The sequence below is a fragment of the Triturus cristatus genome, chromosome 4_2 (genome assembly GCF_964204655.1).
Source record: "Triturus cristatus chromosome 4_2, aTriCri1.1, whole genome shotgun sequence".
Lineage (NCBI taxonomy): Eukaryota > Metazoa > Chordata > Amphibia > Caudata > Salamandridae > Triturus > Triturus cristatus.
The window spans coordinates 984,330,788-984,351,550 of record NC_140586.1 but is presented as its reverse complement, the minus strand read 5'-3'; the positions used below and the strand labels follow the sequence as shown (position 1 = coordinate 984,351,550).

General features: G+C 43.8%; 1 protein-coding gene across 1 annotated transcript in view; it reads right to left on the bottom strand.

Moving 5' to 3' along the window:
• LOC146839215 (uncharacterized) overlaps window positions 1–20,763 on the bottom strand; it is a 139,747-nt gene that overhangs the window by 110,898 nt on the left and 8,086 nt on the right. Inside the window, exons 2-3 of the mRNA XM_085600019.1 lie at window positions 20,246–20,298; window positions 14,501–14,553 (exon numbers count right to left, since the gene is read on the bottom strand). Coding sequence (XP_085456145.1) covers window positions 14,501–14,553; window positions 20,246–20,298 — 106 coding nt within the window. The remainder of the gene's footprint in view (window positions 1–14,500; window positions 14,554–20,245; window positions 20,299–20,763) is intronic.

Here is a 20,763-nt window from a genome sequence, read left to right as displayed (position 1 = left end):
TCTGTTCTGCCTGAATATGGGAGATCAGAACTTCAAATTCCCACCTAATGTTAGCAACGAAAGTGTAGATTTCTTGGATATCACTATAAAAACAATAGAGGGGTGCTTGCAAGTTGAATTGTTCACAAAACATACAGATAAGAATACCCTCCTACCTTATAGTAGCTATCTTCCTAGAACACAAAAGGATAACATCTCTTTTGGACAGTTCCTCTGATTGAGGAGGAACTGCACATCACTTAAAGATTTTTATAAACATGCAGATAACTTAAAGAAAAAATTAAAAGAGAGACGGTATCCAAAGATAGCATGCTAACTAAAGAAACCAGCTAAGGGCGATCATAAATGTGGTCGCTGTGGTGCATGTGAATCTTGTCTTGTTTCCCTAATGTGTTACGTAAAGGGGTGCAACATATGGTCACACTCTGAACAGTTGTAGAAGGAGACATGCGATCTATCTTCTCCTATGTCCCTGTGGCTTTGGATATTCAGGGGAGAAGGGCAGAGAATTTAGACAAAGGCTTTGAGAACATAGGTCAGCTATCAGAACAGATCAAATGAAAGCCCCTTTACTGAATGTGAGAAGTTGGCCTGGTATATGCTGTCCACTAGTTATAGCGGGAACCCTGTATCAGTCCAAACAACCCCTTATGGTGAATAGGTTAAAGACAACCTTTGTTGAAAGCTATCCTAGTGGTAGCTATGGAGAGCAGCCTTCGGGCTAAGTCTTGAAGGAATGTAAAGCAGCTTGTTTTACCAGTCTATAATCTTGTGAATGACCAATTGAAAAAAGAACCACACCAGGTATATATATATATATATATAAAATATATGTATTTAGTCTAAAACACACCCCTCTAGTCTCTTTATGAGGCTAGAGTTCGAAGTACATAAGTTACAAGGTAAGTATACGCAGTAATTAGCACAATACACGTTTAAGCCATAGGGGCGTACGCAACCATATACCAATAAAGTGGTATAATAACCACAACTGAGCTAGACACAAGGCCTAGAGCCTGTAGAAGTGCTTGGACCACAAGTAACCACCCAAGGTAGTGACACAGGGGACCCACGGGGAACGCGTGCAGTGTGTGAACACAGCCGCGCATCGCCGTTAACTTCTATGGGGAAAGTCGCTGTTGGATTTTTAAAGAAAAAGGACACTTTGGAGAGGACTTCCAGTTAACCCCTTAAACCTATAGAGTTTCTAGGGCCCACACCCACGTGAGTACCGTAGTACTTGAGTTACCTCACCCAGGGAAGCCGGGTGCATACGTGTGAAAAGGTGTCGGGAATTGTCGTCGTTTTCAATGGCGACCTTCTGGAAAGTGCTGCTGCCGTGAAGAAAGAAAGTGTCTGGTGCGATCCAAGCCTGGATCGGGGAAGACGAAGACCTGAAAGCAGAGGGGACAGAGTCTGGGTCACGAGCCAGTGACCAGGGGCACGATAGTCGAATGCCCACTGATGTCGGGTGCTTCAGGTGAGTTGACGGGTGTCTTGACTCTTCAGCCACGAGGACCAGGAGGTGTCGACGATGACCAGGAGCTGAATTCGAGCTGTCCCACAAAGTCTTATGAGTGCTGACGTGTCAGCGACTGGATTGGACCCAACAAGCCTTGGCAACGGCAAGTCACGGGGAAATAGAGAAAGGACTTTGGTGAGGACCAGCAAGGTCCTAGCGACTCCCCAAGCAATGGCAAGTCGGGGCACATCTGGAGCAACCAGAAAAGCCCAGTGAAAGAAAGTGATGCCTTCGTGGGGACCCACTAGTCAACAGACCAGGGATCACAAAGGAGCCTCAAGTGGTCGCACTTGGAGCTGGCCCACGGGACACTCGTGGAGTGTAGGCCAGTGATCTTCGGTGCAGTTGATGCTCAGGACTGGGGCTACTAGGAGCCCAAAGCACAGCCTCAAGGGACGTCGAGGGCTGCTGCTCTTGCAAATGTTTCCCACGACCAGGAGTTAAGGTTCCACGTCACTCACTAGGGCTGCGGGTCTCAACATTGCTGTGGACTTGGGTCGGCCTGTGAGTAGTCTGAAAATCCTCTTCCTGGGCTGCAGGTACTTCGGAGTCCGGCGAGAGCTTCAGAGTTTGCAGGCCGGCAAATGCTTGGTTGGTGCCTGCCAAGCAGGGGAGTCCCTCCTTGACCCCAAGGGAGATTCTTCAATCCTCTAATGTTAAGTAGAGTATTGACGGTCCAGGATTCATGTTCAGAGTTACGTCCAAGGATATCTAAAGTCCTAAGGACTGGGGTTCCTTACTTATACCTAAGGAAGGGGTTGGACTAGCTCTGGGGACCCACCTATGGGAGGGTTTGGAAAGAGGGGTGGCTACACCCATTTCCTTTGTCAAGTTTCGAGCCAGAGCAGGGGCTGGTAGCCCCTGCAACCAGTTTGAACTGGACTATGCACAGGGACACCAAATGTGCCCCAAGTGCAGGGCTTCAAAGCACTCGAGAGTGCTCCCACAGAGCCCCAATACACATCATCCTGTCTGAGAGATGGTTACACCTCCTTGAGACAGGAAACCTATTGTCCAGGCCTCCCCTGCCGAAGTTTCGGTCAGCAGCAGGAGGCCAGACCTGTGTCTGTGGCTGCAGCATCCATTTTGTGATGCATGGGCCCATTTAAGCTGGTACCGGGTATACCGGTGCTGTTATGTCTTTCCCTCTAGAAGGGTGGGATCCTACTCCCACAGTTACTGGTGTGGGGGTAGGATTCCAAGGTGTTTGACACCAAACACGACATGTTTCCATGCAGTCAGTCCAAAATTAGCATTTACCGGTGTTAGACCCGGCCTCGTGGCATGGCCATCCCTGTCCCCTCGCCACACACCCTGACCCATGCACCTCATTCAGCCCCCGAGTACACGGCCTAGCCAGCCCTTCCTACCAGAACACACACACACCCGACCCAGACTTCCCCGTCCAGGCCCTCCATCTTCCCCCAGCACCACAGAGCTTGCGTGCCCACCTCGTGCACCCACGATGGCCGCCCGGCCCCAGCACGACCCAGGCCTAGAGGCGCCACCCCGGCTGGAGGACACCGCGCTCCCATGTAGCGAGAGAGGGAGGAGCAGTTTCCATCGCACCTCTGACTTCCCCTGGGAAGATGGGTTTCAATCGGCCCTCCGGCCCCCCTGAGGGCTGGCTCCACGCCTGCTGTGTGTCTGGGACTCCTTCCGACCCGGCCCTGAAAGGATCAAGAGACGACATGGCAGGAAACGCCAACAAGCAACCCCCAGGTGACAAGACCCCCGCCTGCAAAGACTCCGGACATCAAAGATGAGTCGATCTATAACAAGGGGTGCTCTGGGACTATCGGGGAGATTCGATTCTGGAACAACGAAGAGCCCGGCTGACGTGGTCGCGGCTCTCCTGCAACCTGAGAATACTTGAGCCCTGCTGAGTGACTCGCGGCTCCCTGAAGATCGTAAGACCTCCGAACTTGTGCTTGAGCCCTGCTGAGTGACTCGCGGCTCCCTGAAGATCGTAAGACCTCCGAACTTGTGCTTGAGCCCTGCTGAGTGACTCGCGGCTCCCTGAACATCGTAAGACCTCCGAACTTGTGCTTGAGCCCTGCTGAGTGACTCGCGGATCCCTGAAGATCGTAAGACCTCGGACCTTGTGCTTGAGCCCCGCTGAGTGACTCGCGGCTCCTAGAGATTCCCGCGGTCCGGCTGGACCCCCAAGACTGTCCCGCTACCCACTCTCCCTACCGAGACTCTTTTGAGCCCGTGCTCTATTTGTACATATCCTCCTTGCTGATCATAAAGATCCTACGAAGCTGAATAGATAAAGATCTGTTCCCAAGAACATACAGTGTGGTGTCTCTTTGTCGTGTGGTGCAGTGCGTACGATCCTAGATACGAGACTCTTCCCCTGAGGAGTCTCCCGCCAGTGCCCGGCTACGATACCCCGAGGGTAGGTCTCAGGGTGGTCAGGTACCCTTCCTGTCTCCTCTGAGGTCGCCTTCTAACATTGGTGGCAAGCGACGGGATTCGGGCCCATAATCTAGAGATCGTACCGTAAAACGGCTGACGCACTACCGGCAAAGACGGCAGAAGAAAACGCCATGAGTCTCACAGAAACCAACGCCAGTACTGTGTTCCAGGCGGAACAACTGGAAGAGTACACGCACAAAGAACTGAAGCAATTCTGCAAAGAAGTAAAAATCGCTACCACTGGTCTCAACACCAAAGAGGATATGCAGAAGGCACTGAAAGCTTGGGTGGATTCCGGAGCCCCCCGCCCAGAAGGAGCGGTGGAGCTCCACGACGAAGCTGGACCCTCCCAAGGAGAAAGCAGCAGCAACCAGGTACGAAGCTTCGTACCAGACGGGGGTCTATACCCGGAAGAACTTACAGACAGAGAGAGAAGCCGCAATCACAAACTCGAACTGGCAAAACTAAAAATCGAGGGCGAGTTGAAATTAGCTGAGAAGAAGCTAGCAGTGGAACAGATGCGAGTGCAAGGCGAACTAGAAGAGAAGAAACTCCAACGGCAGCACGAAGGAAGAAGACTTCAACTGGAGCACGAACGCAGCTTGAAAGAAATCGAGCTCAAGGCAAGGAGCAAAGACGCTCGACCCCTGGGGAACCGAGAGGCGGCCCCCCCGGCGGAACAGAAGGTCCACATTCCCAAAGATGTGGTCAAAGAATATTACAAAAACGATGACATCCAACAATGGTTCAAGGCCTACGAGGTCGCCATGACCTCCCACCGAGTCCCGCAGAAGGATTGGGGGGCCGGGTTGTGGGGCCGATTTTTGAGCGAGGGGAGAGACACCCTGCTCGACCTACCATCCTCCCTGCAGACCTCCAACAGCCACATGAAGGAGGCCCTCCTCACCAGGTACGGCCTCACCCCGGAGATGTACCGCCAGCGGTTCCGGGACTGCGCGAAGATCCCTGGCACCACGTGGGTGGAGTATGTAAACTTTTTCAGCCGTGCATTCGATGGGTGGATTAAGGGCAGCAAAGTAACCACCTGGCCGCGAACTGCTTTGTGGAACTACGCCAGCATCTGCTCGACAGCAAGCTCACGGATCCGAGGAAGCTGGCTGTCGAGGCGGATCGCTGGACCAACACCCGGGTCTCCCGGGGTCCTGTAGAGAATACCCCCGAGCCAGTCTGAGATGCCCTGAAAAGCGCATGATATTACCACCGAGGTATCCTATTCGTCCCTAAGGCGAAAAAGCAAACTGAACAAATTGTCTGTGCCACCAAACATTCTTCTATTGACAATAAGATTCGTCAAATAGTCAACTCCCAGTGGCACCTATTACATCTTGATGATCAAACACCCAGGATTCCCAAACTGCTTTTTGCATTTAGGCGAAATAAGAACCTTAGGAATTTGCTGGTCAGGGTAAACTTCCGGAATCAAACAGCTTTGTACAAAGATCCATCACTGGAAATCAACCAGTTTGTGGGCACCACAAATGTGGGACATGACATGCATGCCCCAATGCCATCGTGAGCGAAAGCATTAAAATCCGCAATCGGACAATTGAGTTGTGTGAAATGACAAATTGTAGAACATCTAACTGTGTCTATGTCATCTTGTGCCCCTGTGAATTTCCCTCTGTTGCAGAAACTGCCAGGGAATGCAGAATCCGCATAGGGGAGCACAAGTCCAACATCAGGCGGGGGAATCTATCAGCCCCACTGGTGCCTCATTGGAAGGAGGCAAACCACAATGAAAATGATTTGCGTTGGACCATACTGGAAAAAATTCGCACTCAAAGGGGCTTGGACACCAAGAACATCCGAAGAAAATGGGAGGGGTTTGTATTTTCCTCTTGGACTCCAAAGATAATGGCTTGAATGAATCCCTTCAATGGGAAAATGCCATAATGTAACATTTGTAGCCCCTCGGTTCCTGCTTCCCATGATACATGTTCTCTCTTCTAGAGCCTTCTTAGGCATCTAACCCCTGGAGTGGAAACCGGAGAATATTTTCTGATATCTTATTTATCTACCTGTTTCGGTTTTACCCTCTATCTTTGCCTTATTTCACTGATCCCTTTCATTTGGACAGTGTCTGTTCTGTTACTTTTTCCCATTTGGTCTCTTTTTTTAACCAAATTGATAGCTATCTTTTATCTCTCCTAGGTTAATGTGTTTGTTTTCGCTCCCAGCGATTTAGGTCCCCTTTCTCTCCGGGGCTTATTCGAGCCTTGGCCACTGTTACGATGTACTTTTCCGGTCCCGTTTTCTATCATTTTCCAATTGTGCCGCATTCCTATTTTCATTCCACTTAGATAGGATATTTTATTATATTTACATATATAGCCACATGGTTGTGCCCGTCCCTTGCTTCCTTTCACACCCGTTTGCGTATGACCCGAATTGGAGCGTTTTTGGACTCCTGTCTTTTGAAGTGTTTTCAGACCCCCCCCAGATAGGCCTTTTATACCCCCCTCCATACCTTACACGCCTGTGGTGTTTTTCGCCGGTCTCAGCTTCCCCTGGATAGGCCTTTTATACGGATCACTGACAGAATATCGATGCTGAAAATATCGACCTGACAAAATATCGAGGTCAAAATATCGAATACAGAAATATCGAATTCCTATCTTCAAACAGGTAAGTACAAAAATATAGAATCAAAAATATCGTTGCTAAAAATATAGTTAGTCAAAATATCGAATTTTTAAAATGTCTCAAAAGTAATTTAAAATTAATAAATTAATAAATATAATTAACTAAAACATACTTAAAAATACTTTAATAACCTTAAAATTAATAAATATTTAATGTAAGCAAAAAAAATAAACACACATTTTTATTTTTTACTACATATATATATATTAACGTAACATTAAGAAAAAATATTCAATTTTTTTACCGTAGGATAGCGGGAGAGTAAAATTTACTATTACCATTCCAGTGAGTGCAACAGTAGGGAAAGCGTTGGCTAGCGGGAGGGTAACATTTATTATTCCCACTCCAGAGTGTGCAACAGTAGGGAAAGCTTTGGATAGCGTAGGGGTAAAATTTACTATTCCCACTCCAGAGAGTGCAACAGTAGGGAAAGCGTTGGATAGCGTAGGGGTAAAAATTACTATTCCCACTCCAGAGAGTGCAACAGTAGGGAAAGCGTTGGATAGCGGGAGGGTAAGAATTACTATTCCCACTCCAGAGAGTGCAACAGTAGGGAAAGCGTTGGATAGCGTAGGGGTAAAAATTACTATTCCCACTCCAGAGAGTGCAACAGTAGGGAAAGCGTTGGATAGCGTAGGGGTAACAATTACTATTCCCACTCCAGAGAGTGCAACAGTAGGGAAAGCGTTTGATAGCGTAGGGGAAAAAAATTACTATTCCCACTCCAGTGAGTGCAACAGTAGGGAAAGTGTTGGATAGCGTAGGGGTAAAAATTACTATTCCCACTCCAGTGAGTGCAACAGTAGGGAAAGCGTTGGATAGCGTAGGGGTAAACATTACTATTCCCACTCCAGAGAGTGCAACAGTAGGGAAAGCGTTGGATAGCGGGAGGGTAAAAATTACTATTCCCACTCCAGAGAGTGCAACAGTAGGGAAAGCGTTGGATAGCGTAGGAGTAAAAATTACTATTCCCACTCCAGAGAGTGCAACAGTAGGGAAAGCGTTGGATAGGGTAGGGGTAACAATTACTATTCTCACTCCAGAGAGTGCAACAGTAGGGAAAGTGATGGAAAGCGTAGGGGTAAAAATTACTATTTCCACTCCAGTGAGTGCAACAGTAGGGAAAGCGTTGGATAGCGTAGGGGTAAAAGTTACTATTCCCACTCCAGAGAGTGCAACAGTAGGGAAAGCGTTGGATAGCGTAGGGGTAAAAATGACTATTCCCACTCCAGAGAGTGCAACAGTAGGGAAAGCGTTGGATAGCGGGAGGGTAAGAATTACTATTCCCACTCCAGAGAGTGCAACAGTAGGGAAAGCGTTGGATAGCGTAGGGGTAAAAATTACTATTCCCACTCCAGAGAGTGCAACAGTAGGGAAAGCGTTGGATAGCGTAGGGGTAACAATTACTATTCCCACTCCAGAGAGTGCAACAGTAGGGAAAGCGTTTGATAGCGTAGGGGAAAAAAATTACTATTCCCTCTCCAGTGAGTGCAACAGTAGGGAAAGTGTTGGATAGCGTAGGGGTAAAAATTACTATTCCCACTCCAGTGAGTGCAACAGTAGGGAAAGCGTTGGATAGCGTAGGGGTAAACATTACTATTCCCACTCCAGAGAGTGCAACAGTAGGGAAAGCGTTGGATAGCGGGAGGGTAAAAATTACTATTCCCACTCCAGAGAGTGCCACAGTAGGGAAAGCGTTGGATAGCGTAGGAGTAAAAATTACTATTCCCACTCCAGAGAGTGCAACAGTAGGGAAAGCGTTGGATAGGGTAGGGGTAACAATTACTATTCTCACTCCAGAGAGTGCAACAGTAGGGAAAGTGATGGAAAGCGTAGGGGTAAAAATTACTATTTCCACTCCAGTGAGTGCAACAGTAGGGAAAGCGTTGGATAGCGGGAGGGTAAAAATTACTATTCCCACTCCAGTGAGTGCAACAGTAGGGAAAGTAATGATTTAATATATTAATAAAAATAAATTAAATATCAATACCAATAAAATATGAATTAAAATGAAGTTCCAATTACATATTATTTTATAATTAATTATAAATACAAATAATTATTAATGATTAAACATTAATTAACTATTCATAATTAACAATTAATTAATGTTCAATACCAAAAATTAATTAATAATAAATATACCAATTAATAATGAATAACAGTAAATTAACTATCAATACACAAAAATAATGTTAATATGTAATTAATTTCAATTAAATTACTTCCCACCCTATTTCCCTATAAACACTCAACCCGGTACAGAAAATAAATTAATAAAATTAACATAATTATCAATTAATCAATTAATAAAAATTATTTACAAGTTAATAAAAAATAATTACCAATTAAAAATTAATTAACACTAAAGTAGAAATCAATTAAAAAAATATTTACATCATTACAATTAAATTACTTCCCACCCTATTTCCCTATAAACCCACAACCCACTACAGTACTAAAACGCAAATTTAAATTAAAAATAATTAATAATTCCTAAAAACTAATATTTAATTTACTATAATTAAATTATTTCCCACCCTATTCCCCTATAAACCCACAACCCGCTACGGAATTAAATTACGCAATTATTAAATAACATAAAATTCATTACATAAAAAAAAATAAACATACATTATAAAAATAATATACACTTTTAACACATATAATAACATAATAAACACTTTAAAAAATTCGATATTATTAAAAATTCGATATATTTTGATGCTTATATCTTATACTTCGATATTTTGACAATCGATCTTACTTACCTTCAATTCGATATTTTTAACCACTATATTATGTCCTTTCGATATTTTGTCCATTCTATATTTTAACTTCGATATTATGTCCATTCGATATTATTTTTTCGATATTATGGCTAGTTACCCTTTTATACCCCCTCCATACCTTACACCCCTCTGGTGCTTTTCGCCGGTCTCAGCCCCCCCCGGATAGGCCTTTTATACCCCCCTCCATACCTTACACCCCTCTGGTGCTTTTCGCCAGTCTCAGCTGCCCCTACCCCCCCGGATAGGCCTTTTATACCCCCTCCATACCTTACACCCCTCTGTTTTCTTTCTCCGGTGGCGTTTGTGGACGGCCCTATCAGGGGGTGCCCCTTAGAATGCCCACGCTGCTGGCCCCCCGGTAAGCTATCTTAATTCGAGTATATCCACACGCCCGAGCCTCATTTTTGAAAGCCCGCAGCTTCCCTTCATCTCCTGTCTGATCTCAGGAGCTTGGAGTTGAATTCAGACCCCGGCATCTCCATCGAACGGAGCATCCGAGGAGACTGACTCCTTCTTGAAGGTACCAAGTGAGGCTCGGGTTTTGCAGTATGGCCTCTGTAAGCATTGTCCATTTTGTTTGTAATTATTTTAACCTATTCCTTGTCTTCATTACGTTTCCCAGTATTTTCGAATTTCTACATGAAACGCGTGGTTCCAAAATAACTTTGGGAATATTGCTTTGTTCTCACAGCGACCGATGCCGTGAATCACAGGTAGCTGCCTATGCTTGTTTCTTATATCGTAGCGTTATGGGGGCCCATTCAGTTTATGCTCGTTTCTTATATCGTAGCATTATGGGGGCCCATTCAGTTTATGCTTGTTTCTTATATCGTAGCATTTTGGGGGCCCATTCAGTTTATGTTCGTTTCTTATATCGTCGCATTATGGGGGCCCATTCAGTTTATGCTAGTTTCTTATATCGTAGCATTATGGGGGCCCATTCAGTTCATGTTCGTTTCTTATATCGTCGCATTATGGGGCCCATTCAGTTTACGCTTGTTTCTTATATCGTAGCATTATGGGGGCCCATTCAGTTTATGCTCGTTTCTTATATCGTAGCATTTTGGGGGCCCATTCAGTTTATGTTCGTTTCTTATATCGTCGCATTATGGGGGCCCATTCAGTTTATGCTCGTTTCTTATATCGTAGCATTATGGGGGCCCATTCAGTTTATGCTCGTTTCTTATATCGTAGCATTATGGGGCCCATTCAGTTTATGCTTGTTTCTTATATCGTAGCATTATGGGGGCCCATTCAGTTTATGTTTGTTTTTTATATCGTCGCATTATGGGGGCCCATTCAGTTTATGCTCCTTTCTTATATCCTAGCATTATGGGGGCCCATTCAGTTTATGCTTGTTTCTTATATCGTAGCATTATGGGGCCCATTCAGTTTATGCTTGTTTCTTATATCGTAGCATTATGGGGGCCCATTCAGTTTATGCTCGTTTCTTATATCGTAGCATTATGGGGGCCCATTCAGTTTATGCTCGTTTCTTATATCGTCGCATTATGGGGGCTCATTCAGTTTATGCTTGTTTCTTATATCGTCGCATTATGGGGCCCATTCAGTTTATGCTTGTTTCTTATATCCTAGCATTATGGGGGCCCATTCAGTTTATGCTTGTTTCTTATATCGTCGCATTATGGGGGCTCATTCAGTTTATGTTCGTTTCTTTTATCGTCGCATTATGGGGGCCCATTCAGTTTATGCTTGTTTCTTATATCGTAGCATTATGGGGGCCCATTCAGCTTATGCGTGTTTCTTATATCCTAGCATTATGGGGGCCCATTCAGTTTATGCTCGTTTCTTATATCGTCGCATTATGGGGGCTCATTCAGTTTATGTTCGTTTCTTTTATCGTCGCATTATGGGGGCTCATTCAGTTTATGCTTGTTTCTTATATCGTAGCATTATGGGGGCCCATTCAGTTTATGCTTGTTTCTTATATCTTCGCATTATGGGGCCCATTCAGTTTATGCTTGTTTCTTATATCGTCGCATTATGGGGGCCCATTCAGTTTAAAGTGCTCGGTTAGCAGGCCACCTATCACGCGTTGAGGTTCCTTTAACTTGATTGAATCCATCTTTGGTCCTGTCCTTGAGTTTCCCATGTTCTATAGAGGGGAGCATCTGTTAACTGTGTCTTAAGATGCACCATTAGACTCCAATGATTAGAAAAGTCCTTGTTTTTGTCTCCTTGTTTTCATCAGCATAGCTTATCAGCCTCCTTATATTTAGCACACTTCCGGGACACCTGTTGTCATGTCTTTAGCCACATGATAGCGTTTCACCTGGGGGACTGATCGCTATTCAGTGTTCCTTTACTGATTGATTTTCCTGTCTTCACTTTGGGCCTCTGACACCCTCTGGTGCTCGATGCTCCGCTTTGAAGACCGCCTGTGACTATTTGAATTCACCAACTGCGAGAGATAACATTATCCGTTTCATTCTCAGTTTTCAGGTCAATAAACTATCTGACAACTCATGTCTTTAAACTTGGTGTCCTTTGAAAGCTATGCCTCCTTCGATCCTCCAATGATTATCGATCGTTGTTTATATCGTAGACATTCTGGCTCGATTACTTCAGGTTCTTCCGACCACGCGGACATATCCATCTTCGCTGCTTTTCCAACTTCTATCAGGCAAGTAAATAAGGGAGTGACGGCTTAGATCATGTCTCGTCCTTGAAGGATTTACGACTGGCATTTTGACCCAACCGAAAATGTATTTCAGTTGTTTAGGCCGTACCTATTAATTTTGCCCTGATTTTTCTTTCTCTTTTCTTATTCTTTCTTTCATATTGTGTTATTTAGTTTTTTATTCGTTATTTGTTGTTGTCTTTATCTGATGTTACTGCTCAGGTATTATATGGGTGCAGAACTTATAGTTTAGCCAGCTCATCATGGTTTACTTTTGATTTCCTCAGGCTCCACCATCTTTGCTCTGTAATCAGATGGATGAGAACAACTGTGTTGTATATTACAGGATGTTATACATTTAAAGTTGCCTTACAAAATGAGTCATTCCACATTTTATGTTTCCCTATTATCCAACAGGCCTCTTGGACTCCTGAAACGAACGCCCTGAAGAAGGTGACACCCCCGATAGAGGGTGATAACACCGAAACGCGTGTCAGCGTGTTTCTTTCTCTTTGTAAAACCCATTTGTGCTGACTCAGCCTATGTTCATTAATCAGTTTCATCAAGATATATTAAAATTGCTTTGACACTCAATCCATCTAATCGTGGTCTGGGTATGATTAATTAGATTACAGCCATTAGAGAGATTAGTTCTGTCTTTGCACATGTTTTGGGAATTTTTTTTGACCCAGACAGAAATACTAGTGATGAATGCGTAGTGTGGGTTTACGGTATGAATGGGAATTTTTGAATGTCCACTTGTACGTATGTGGTATGTCAGGTTGTCCATGGAAATTGTAATTTCTAAGGGCCAGTGTCAATTTTGTATATATTTTTATATGCAACAAAAATTGATTTTGGTACTGATTTGTTGTCTTTGAATATCAGACAAATACATAAAAAAATGTTGTCGCAATAATTGAGTCATTCATCCTCTTGTGTTGGTACACGGTCTAGCCTGAGTGATTTATTCATTCTATGACTTAATAGCGTTAATATAAATAGATAGGTAGAGCAGCCTGTTAGACTTTCTGCATCACAAACAGCATCAGAGGGTTGACTCCGAACGCTGCAGAGGGGCTCAGCTCATGCTTGGCACCCTCTCACATAAAACACCAAGCACTCTGCCTTCAGGATTGATAAGGCCTGCCATAGGAGTGCCTTATAGGTTTATATGTGTGTGTATATGTAGTGATACAGGTAACCTATATCACAGTAAGGGGTGCATGCACCACCTTACCCAGGCTGCAGTAGCAGACCTGTGGTGTCATTTTGGAAGGCTTCCCAGGGGTGGCACAATACATGCTGAAGCCCCTGGTAGGCCTCTGGGGTACCTATGCCCTGGGTACATAGTATACCATATACTAGGGACTTTTAAGGGCACTCCAGAATCCAATCTGAGATGTACCTATTGTACATGGAATACATTTTAGAGAGGAAGCAGCTAGGCTGGGGTCCTGATTAGCAGGGCCACAGCCAGACTAAAGTAAAAAAACAGTGAAACATCAGCAAAAAGTGGGGGTACCCATAAGAAGCAGATCCTACTCTCCTACAGTGAATCACTATAAGGAGAACAGCCATGGACCGATGCACCTGAAATGGTTCCTCTTAGAGAAAACCCGAGGCAAGAGGAGAGGCGGTAATATGGAAACAAGGAGAAAGATGAGAGAGCAGTGGTATATCATTAACTTTGTGTCAGGGCTGTCAGGCCTCTAGTCAGGAAAAGGCTGTCAGTGAACGCTGTAGTGGTTAAAACCAGAGGAAGAATCAGGAAGGCTAAGGGGCAATACAAATTACAGGCAAATTCAGATTCTAAGATGGCCACCGAAAATCCACAGTCTGGTCAGCAAGTTAGCGCTCTAGCGCTCGCTACCAATTATGAAGATCCAGGTGAAGCGCTCGTGCTGTGGCGCACTTCACCTGAGAACTGAGGAGGAGAGAAGCTGCATTTGAGGAGAAAGCGAAAGTTAGTTAGGGAAAACTACTTCGTCGCGCAAAAAACTACCGTGTTATTGGGCAAGTCTGGAATTCCTGTGCAGATGTCTGTGAAGCGCGGTAAGACTGTTCCGAAAGAAGCATTGGGAGTCATGCGTAAGGATTGTTAATAGAGTCGCATGTGCGTTCATGCGCTTTTGGTAAATAGAACACCAAGAGGCTTAGAGCGAACACTAGTTAAACCGCGTAGTCATTCTGAGAGAGAGAGAGTAACGGCAGAGTCAGCACTAAATGCGAGTTACCCTGTTGCCGCGCTTGCAGTTACATTTGTCAAATAAGAATCTATGCTGACAGAATATTATTGAGATATATACTGGCTGGTGGAAGATACATAGGAAGGAGTTTAGTAACAGTTTGAAAACAAGTTATTATAGCAGTAAAAATACAGAGAAAATAGAAGTAACAAACACCGAAAATTAATACCTCAAGTAAGGTGAAGCAACACTAAATTAAAAAGATACTTACCAACACAGAATCCAATTATACGCCACTGCTGTAGCCCAGAATAGGTGAGGAAGCTGTAAAAGAAAAGATACAATTAAGAAAGGGAGAAAACAACCATCAAGAATTAACATATATGTTTAACCTTTAGTTACAGCACACAGAAGCAAGAAAAAATACAAATAGAAGAGAGGCAAGGGTCACACCAAGACGGGGTAGGTGAACAATTTAGATTAAGTTAGAAAGGAAGGCTAGCAGATAGGATATAAATTAATTAGTGTTATTTATCTTTCAGTCTAAAAGAACTCTTGTTAGCCAGAAGAAGACAAGAAGGAAGATCTAGAAGCTGAGGAAAAGATTAGCAGCAGTGTGACTGTCTCTTCTCTGTTCCATCCCCTTTCCCCCCTGGGGTTTGTTTGGCATACACGCTACAGCTTGCGGGTTGCTGAAGAACACTGGTGAGGCATTGGGAACTTGCGACATTCTGCTCCTGTGCATTGAATCGAGCGTGGTATGACAGAGTGAAGTGTCCACGAGTTAAATAGCACCTGAGCAGAATGCGGAAGGATTGGATTTAAAGAAGCTTGGAGAAATCTTAGAAGGAATACAAAGGGAGTTAATAACAGTTCGCAAAGAGAATAGGGAACTTAAAAAAGAGACTACAGATTTAGCCCAAAAAGTGAGTAGTTTAGTATCCAGTCCCAGTTTTAAATATTCAGCTTCACTCGATGGGAATCTTAGTGAAACTATAGTTCCCCAAGATTACTACTCAAGTTATTCATTCTCTGTCCCCGGTAATTCCTGTGGCACCTCCTGAGCGTTTTGGCCGGAGACCCCCAGAAGGCTCAGGTGTTCCTGACACAATGCACTTTACAATTCATGTGCCGTCCGGCAGTTTTCCCTGATGCGCAGTCTCGTGTGGCATTTATTTTGTCGTACTTAAGCGGGGACGCTGCGTCTTGGTCAATGCCTCTGGTGACCAGAAATGATCCAATATTATATGATTTGGATGAGTTTAAAAAAGAATTTCTTCGAATATTTGACAGACGAAGGGTCTCCCAAGCAACAGACAATGAGTTATTGGAAATTAAACAAGGCAATCGAGATTTGGTTGCCTATTTGGCCCAATTCAATAAGTTGATTGTGGAAACTGAATGGCCAGAGAAGAAACGAGCTGCAGTGTTCTATTGTGGGTTAAAAGACGAATTAAAAGATGCCTTGGCACAGGTGCCAAATAGACCCACCGAGATTTCAGCACTAATAGATCTGGTTTTAGAAATTGACTTCCGCCAAAGTGAAAGACGAGGAGAGAGAAAAGGGGATTATCGTCCTAGTGTTCCTAGATTTGATAGAGTCAGAGTAGAAGGAAGCAAGGAAATGGACTCAGTCACGAGTGGAGAACCAATGCAAATCGGAACTATTCGAGGGCCTCTATCTAAAGAAGAAAAGGAGAGGCGAAGAATAAATGAACAGTGCCTTTATTGTAGAAACGGTGGGCATTTCGTTCGTAATTGTCCCAAGAAACCCAAGCAATCACCGCCGGAAAACGCCTCGCACCACCAGTAAATGGAGTTGGATTGGTGGTTGCAGCAGCAAAGACAACTCCAGAAGTTCATACATTGGCAAATACCCTACAATCAGCATCCCCCCATCTGGTGCTAATGATGACCTTACGGTTCCGGGAAAAGATGCTGACACAAGTAACCGCCATGATTGACTCTGGAGCTACGGGCAACTTTTGTGATCTAAAGTTCGCTGAAAAGATTGGATTGAAGGCTATCAAGAAAGAAAAGAGTGAAGCCGTGCGAGCTGTCGATGGAACAAATCTTTCATCGGGACCCATTGTGAGTCATACGGAGCCAGTAGAGTTGGAATCTGAAGAAGGGCATTTAGAGATTCTGCAGTTCAACTTAATAGATGCCCCACAATTTCAATTAATACTAGGCCTCCCTTGGCTCACGGAGCATAATCCAACTATCGATTGGGAGGCTCGATCAATAGCCTTGAATTCTAAGTATTGCAAGGAGAATTGTCATAAGGAATGTAAAAGAAACCAAGAGAAATCACCGTCATTTCATTTGAATGAGAAGGAGACGACTATTTGTGTGATAAGTACGACAAAACTACCAGAAGAATACAATGAATTTCAGGATGTGTTTAATTAGGTGGAGGACGAAAGACTTCCTCCGCATAGGGATTATGATTGTAAAATAGATCTGGAACCTGGGTCCAATCTACCATGCAGTAGAATATACGCTTTGACTGAGCGAGAAGATGAGCACCTGAAGAAGTACATACAAAGATATCTTGAGAATGGATTCATTAGACCGTCCCAATCTCCTGTCTCATCTCCACTATTTTTTATTCCAAAGAAGAATGGAGAATTGAGAACTTGCATTGATTATAGAGCTATCAATCGAATAACCGTAAAAAATCAATATCCTTTGCCCCTCATATCAGTGCTGTTGGATCAGGTGAAAGGAGCAAGAGACTATACTAAATTAGATTTGAGAGGGGCTTACCATCTTGTCAGAATTCGTGAAGGAGATGAATGGAAAACGACATTCAGAACCAAGCATGGGCTTTATGAATATCAAGTAATGCCATATGGTTTGTGCACGCTCCAGCCGCCTTTCAACATTTTATTCATGATGTACTGAAAGAGTTCATTGATCGTAATGTTATAGTATATATTGATGACATACTAATTTATTCAGACACAGAGGAAGAACATACGGAACATGTTAAGAAGCTCTTACAAAGATTGCGAGAAAACTGCTTGTTTGTCAAGTTAGAGAAATGTGCCTTCAATGTAACCACAGTAGAGTTTTTGGACTTTGTGCTAGCACCAAGCGGAATAACCATGGATGAACATAAGATCAAGGCAGTCATAGATTGGGAAACCCCTAAAACTGTGAAAGAAATTCAAAGTTTCATTGGATTTGTGAACTTCTATAGGAGGTTTATTCAAGATTTTTCCAAAGAGTTGATACCCATTAGCAGATTATTGAAGAAAGGAACTCAATTTGACTGGACGAAGGAAGCAGAGGAGGCGTTCATTCAATTAAAGAAAGATTTCACAACTGCGCCGATCTTACTTCATCCAGATCCCACAGAACCTTTCTTTGTGGAAACTGACGCTTCCAATCAGGCACTGGGAGGAGTGTTGTCTCAAAGGCACAAATCTACAGGACAGTTGCATCCGGTGGCTTTCCGTTCTAGGAAATTGACAGCAGCGGAGGTAAACTATACCATAACGGAAAAAGAGCTGTTGGCCAATAAAGACGCCTTTAAAGAATGGAGACACTATTTGATGGGTGCAAGACATGTGGTCACCGTTTATACAGATCATAGGAATTTGAAATTTTTGAAGTCAGCCAGAACATTAACACCAAGGCAATTGCGATGGTCCTTGTACTTTGCTGATTATGATTTCATCATAACGTATCGACCTGGTTCACAAAATGGTAAGGCAGACGCCTTGTCCAGATTGGGAACAGAAGGATTTTTGGAAGAGGTTAAAGATCAGGCTATCATTCCGGCAGAGAAGGTGATTGGAGCAGTCTTGCAAGAGTCTCGAGAGGAAAGGAACAAAAATGCAATGACCTTGGAGGAGATGACAGATTGGGTGGAAGGTGATTCAAGACGAGAAATTCGAGAAGGACTACCATATCACGATGGAGCACTATATTTGCCCACGCCAGAAATGCAACAAACAGCTTTGAGGGAATGTCACGATAGCATTTTGGCAGGACATAAGGGCATTACAAAGACAGAAGAATTAGTGAGACGACGTTTTTGGTGGCCAGACGTAATAAAAGATGTACGCCAGTATGTAGCCACTTGTGAGATCTGCGCTAGAGGGAAATCGGAGTGGTAAGCACCCCAAGGGTTATTACAACCCTTACCCACACCACCTTACCCATGGCATACAGTCACCTTAGATTTAATAGTAGACTTACCATCGAGTCATGGGTTTGATACCATATTGGTTTGTGTGGATGCTTTTACCAAAATGGCTCATTTTGTCCCTTTAAAAGGATTACCCACAGCTAAAACCCTAGCACACACTTTTAGTCAAAATATTGTTCGGGCACATGGTATTCCAAAGATTTTAATATCAGACAGGGGTTCTCAATTCTTATCCCATTTTTGGAAAGCCTTCACCAAAAAATTGAACATTGAAACTAGATATTCTACTAGTTATCACCCTGAGTCTGATGGGCAGACAGAATGTACCATTCAAGAATTGGAACAGTATCTGAGGCTGTGTTTGTTAGATCAAGAAGGTGATTGGCCAGATTACCTGTGGGCAGCGTATTTTGCGCATAATAATGCAAAAAACTTGTCCACTGGGTATTCCCCTTTCTATTTGAACTCTGGGAGGCACCCCTGTCAATCATTAAGTTTTCAAGAGGTGGATGTTCCCGCAGTTACAGATCTAGTCGAACACATGACACGAGTGCATAGTTTAGCCACAGAAAATCTAACCAAAGCTAAAGAGAGTTACAAACACTATGCAGATAGAAAGAGAAGAAGGGAACCAGAGTTACAAGAAGGAAATAAGGTTTGGTTGAACACTAAAAATCTGAAACTAAAAGGTGTCAGGAAACTTCAGCGAAGAATTGTAGGTCCCTATCAAATAGACAAGAAATTGAGTGCTTTAAACTATCGTTTGAGGTTGCCCAAGGGGTTGCGCATACATCCTATATTTCACGTCTCTTTATTAAAAAAGACATCGAGTGGTGTTCGAATCAATAAACCCCCAAAACCAATCCAAACAGAGAAAGGAGAGGAGTTTGAAGTACAACAGATTCTAGATGCTAAGGTGCGGAAAGGAAAACTGTACTATCTGTTGGATTGGAAAGGTTATGGCCCGAGGAAAGATCTTGGGTGTTGTCTTCAGAGGTTCATGCCCCTCGGTTAATTAAAGAGTTTCACAGCAAATTCCCAAAAAGGCCCAAGCAGACAAGCAGAAAGGAGGCACTTTGAGGGAGAGTACTGTCAGGACTGTCAGACCTCTAGTCAGGAAAAGGCTGTCAGTGAACGCTGTAGTGGTTAAAACCAGAGGAAGAATCAGGAAGGCTAAGGGGTAATACAAATTACAGGCAAATTCAGATTCTAAGATGGCCGCCGAAAATCCACAGTCAGGTCAGCAAGTTAGCGCTTTAGCGCTCGCTACCAATTATGAAGATCCAGGTGAAGCGCCCGTGCTGTGGCGCACTTCACCTGAGAACTGAGGAGGAGAGAAGCTGCATTTGAGGAGAAAGCGAAAGTTAGTTAGGGAAAACTACTTTGTCGCGCAAAAAACTACTGTGTTATTGGGCAAGTCTGGAATTCCTGTGCAGACGTCTGTGAAGCGCGGTAAGACTGTTCCGAAAGAAGCATTGGGAGTCATGCGTAAGGATTGTTAATAGAGTCGCCTGTGCATTCATGCGCTTTTGGTAAATAGAACACCGAGAGGCTTAGAGCGAACACTAGTTAAACCGCGTAGTCATTCTGAGAGAGAGAGAATAATGGCAGAGTCAGCACTAGTTGCGAGTTACCCTGTTGCCGCGCTTGCAGTTACATTTGTCAAATAAGAATCTATGCTGACAGAATATTATTGAGATATATACTGGCTGGTGGAAGATACATAGGAAGGAGTTTAGTAACAGTTTGAAAACAAGTTATTATAGCAGTAAAAATACTGAGAAAATAGAACTAACAAACACCGAAAATTAATACCTCAAGTAAGGTGAAGCAAGACTAAATTAAAGTGATACTTACCAACACAGAATCCAATTATACGCCACTGCTGTAGCCCAGAATAGGTGAGGAAGCTGTAAAAGAAAAGATACAATTAAGAAAGGAAGAAAACAACCATCAAGAATTAACATATATTTTTAACCTTTAGTTACAGCACACAGAAGCAAGAAAAAATACAAATAGAAGAGAGGCAAGGGTCACACCAAGACGGGGTAGGTGAACAATTTAGATTAAGTTAGAAAGGAAGGCTAGCAGATAGGATATAAATTAATTAGTGTTATTTATCTTTCAGTCTAAAAGAACTCTTGTTAGCCAGAAGAAGACAAGAAGGAAGATCTAGAGCTGAGGAAAAGATTAGCAGCAGTGTGACTGTCTCTTCTCTGTCCCATCCCCTTTCCCCCCTGGGTTTTTTTTTGGCATACACGCTACAGCTTGCGGGTTGCTGAAAAACACTGGTGAGGCATTGGGAACTTGCGACATTCTGCTCCTGTGCATTGAAGCGAGCGTGGTATGACACTTTGATACAATAAGACGTGGCC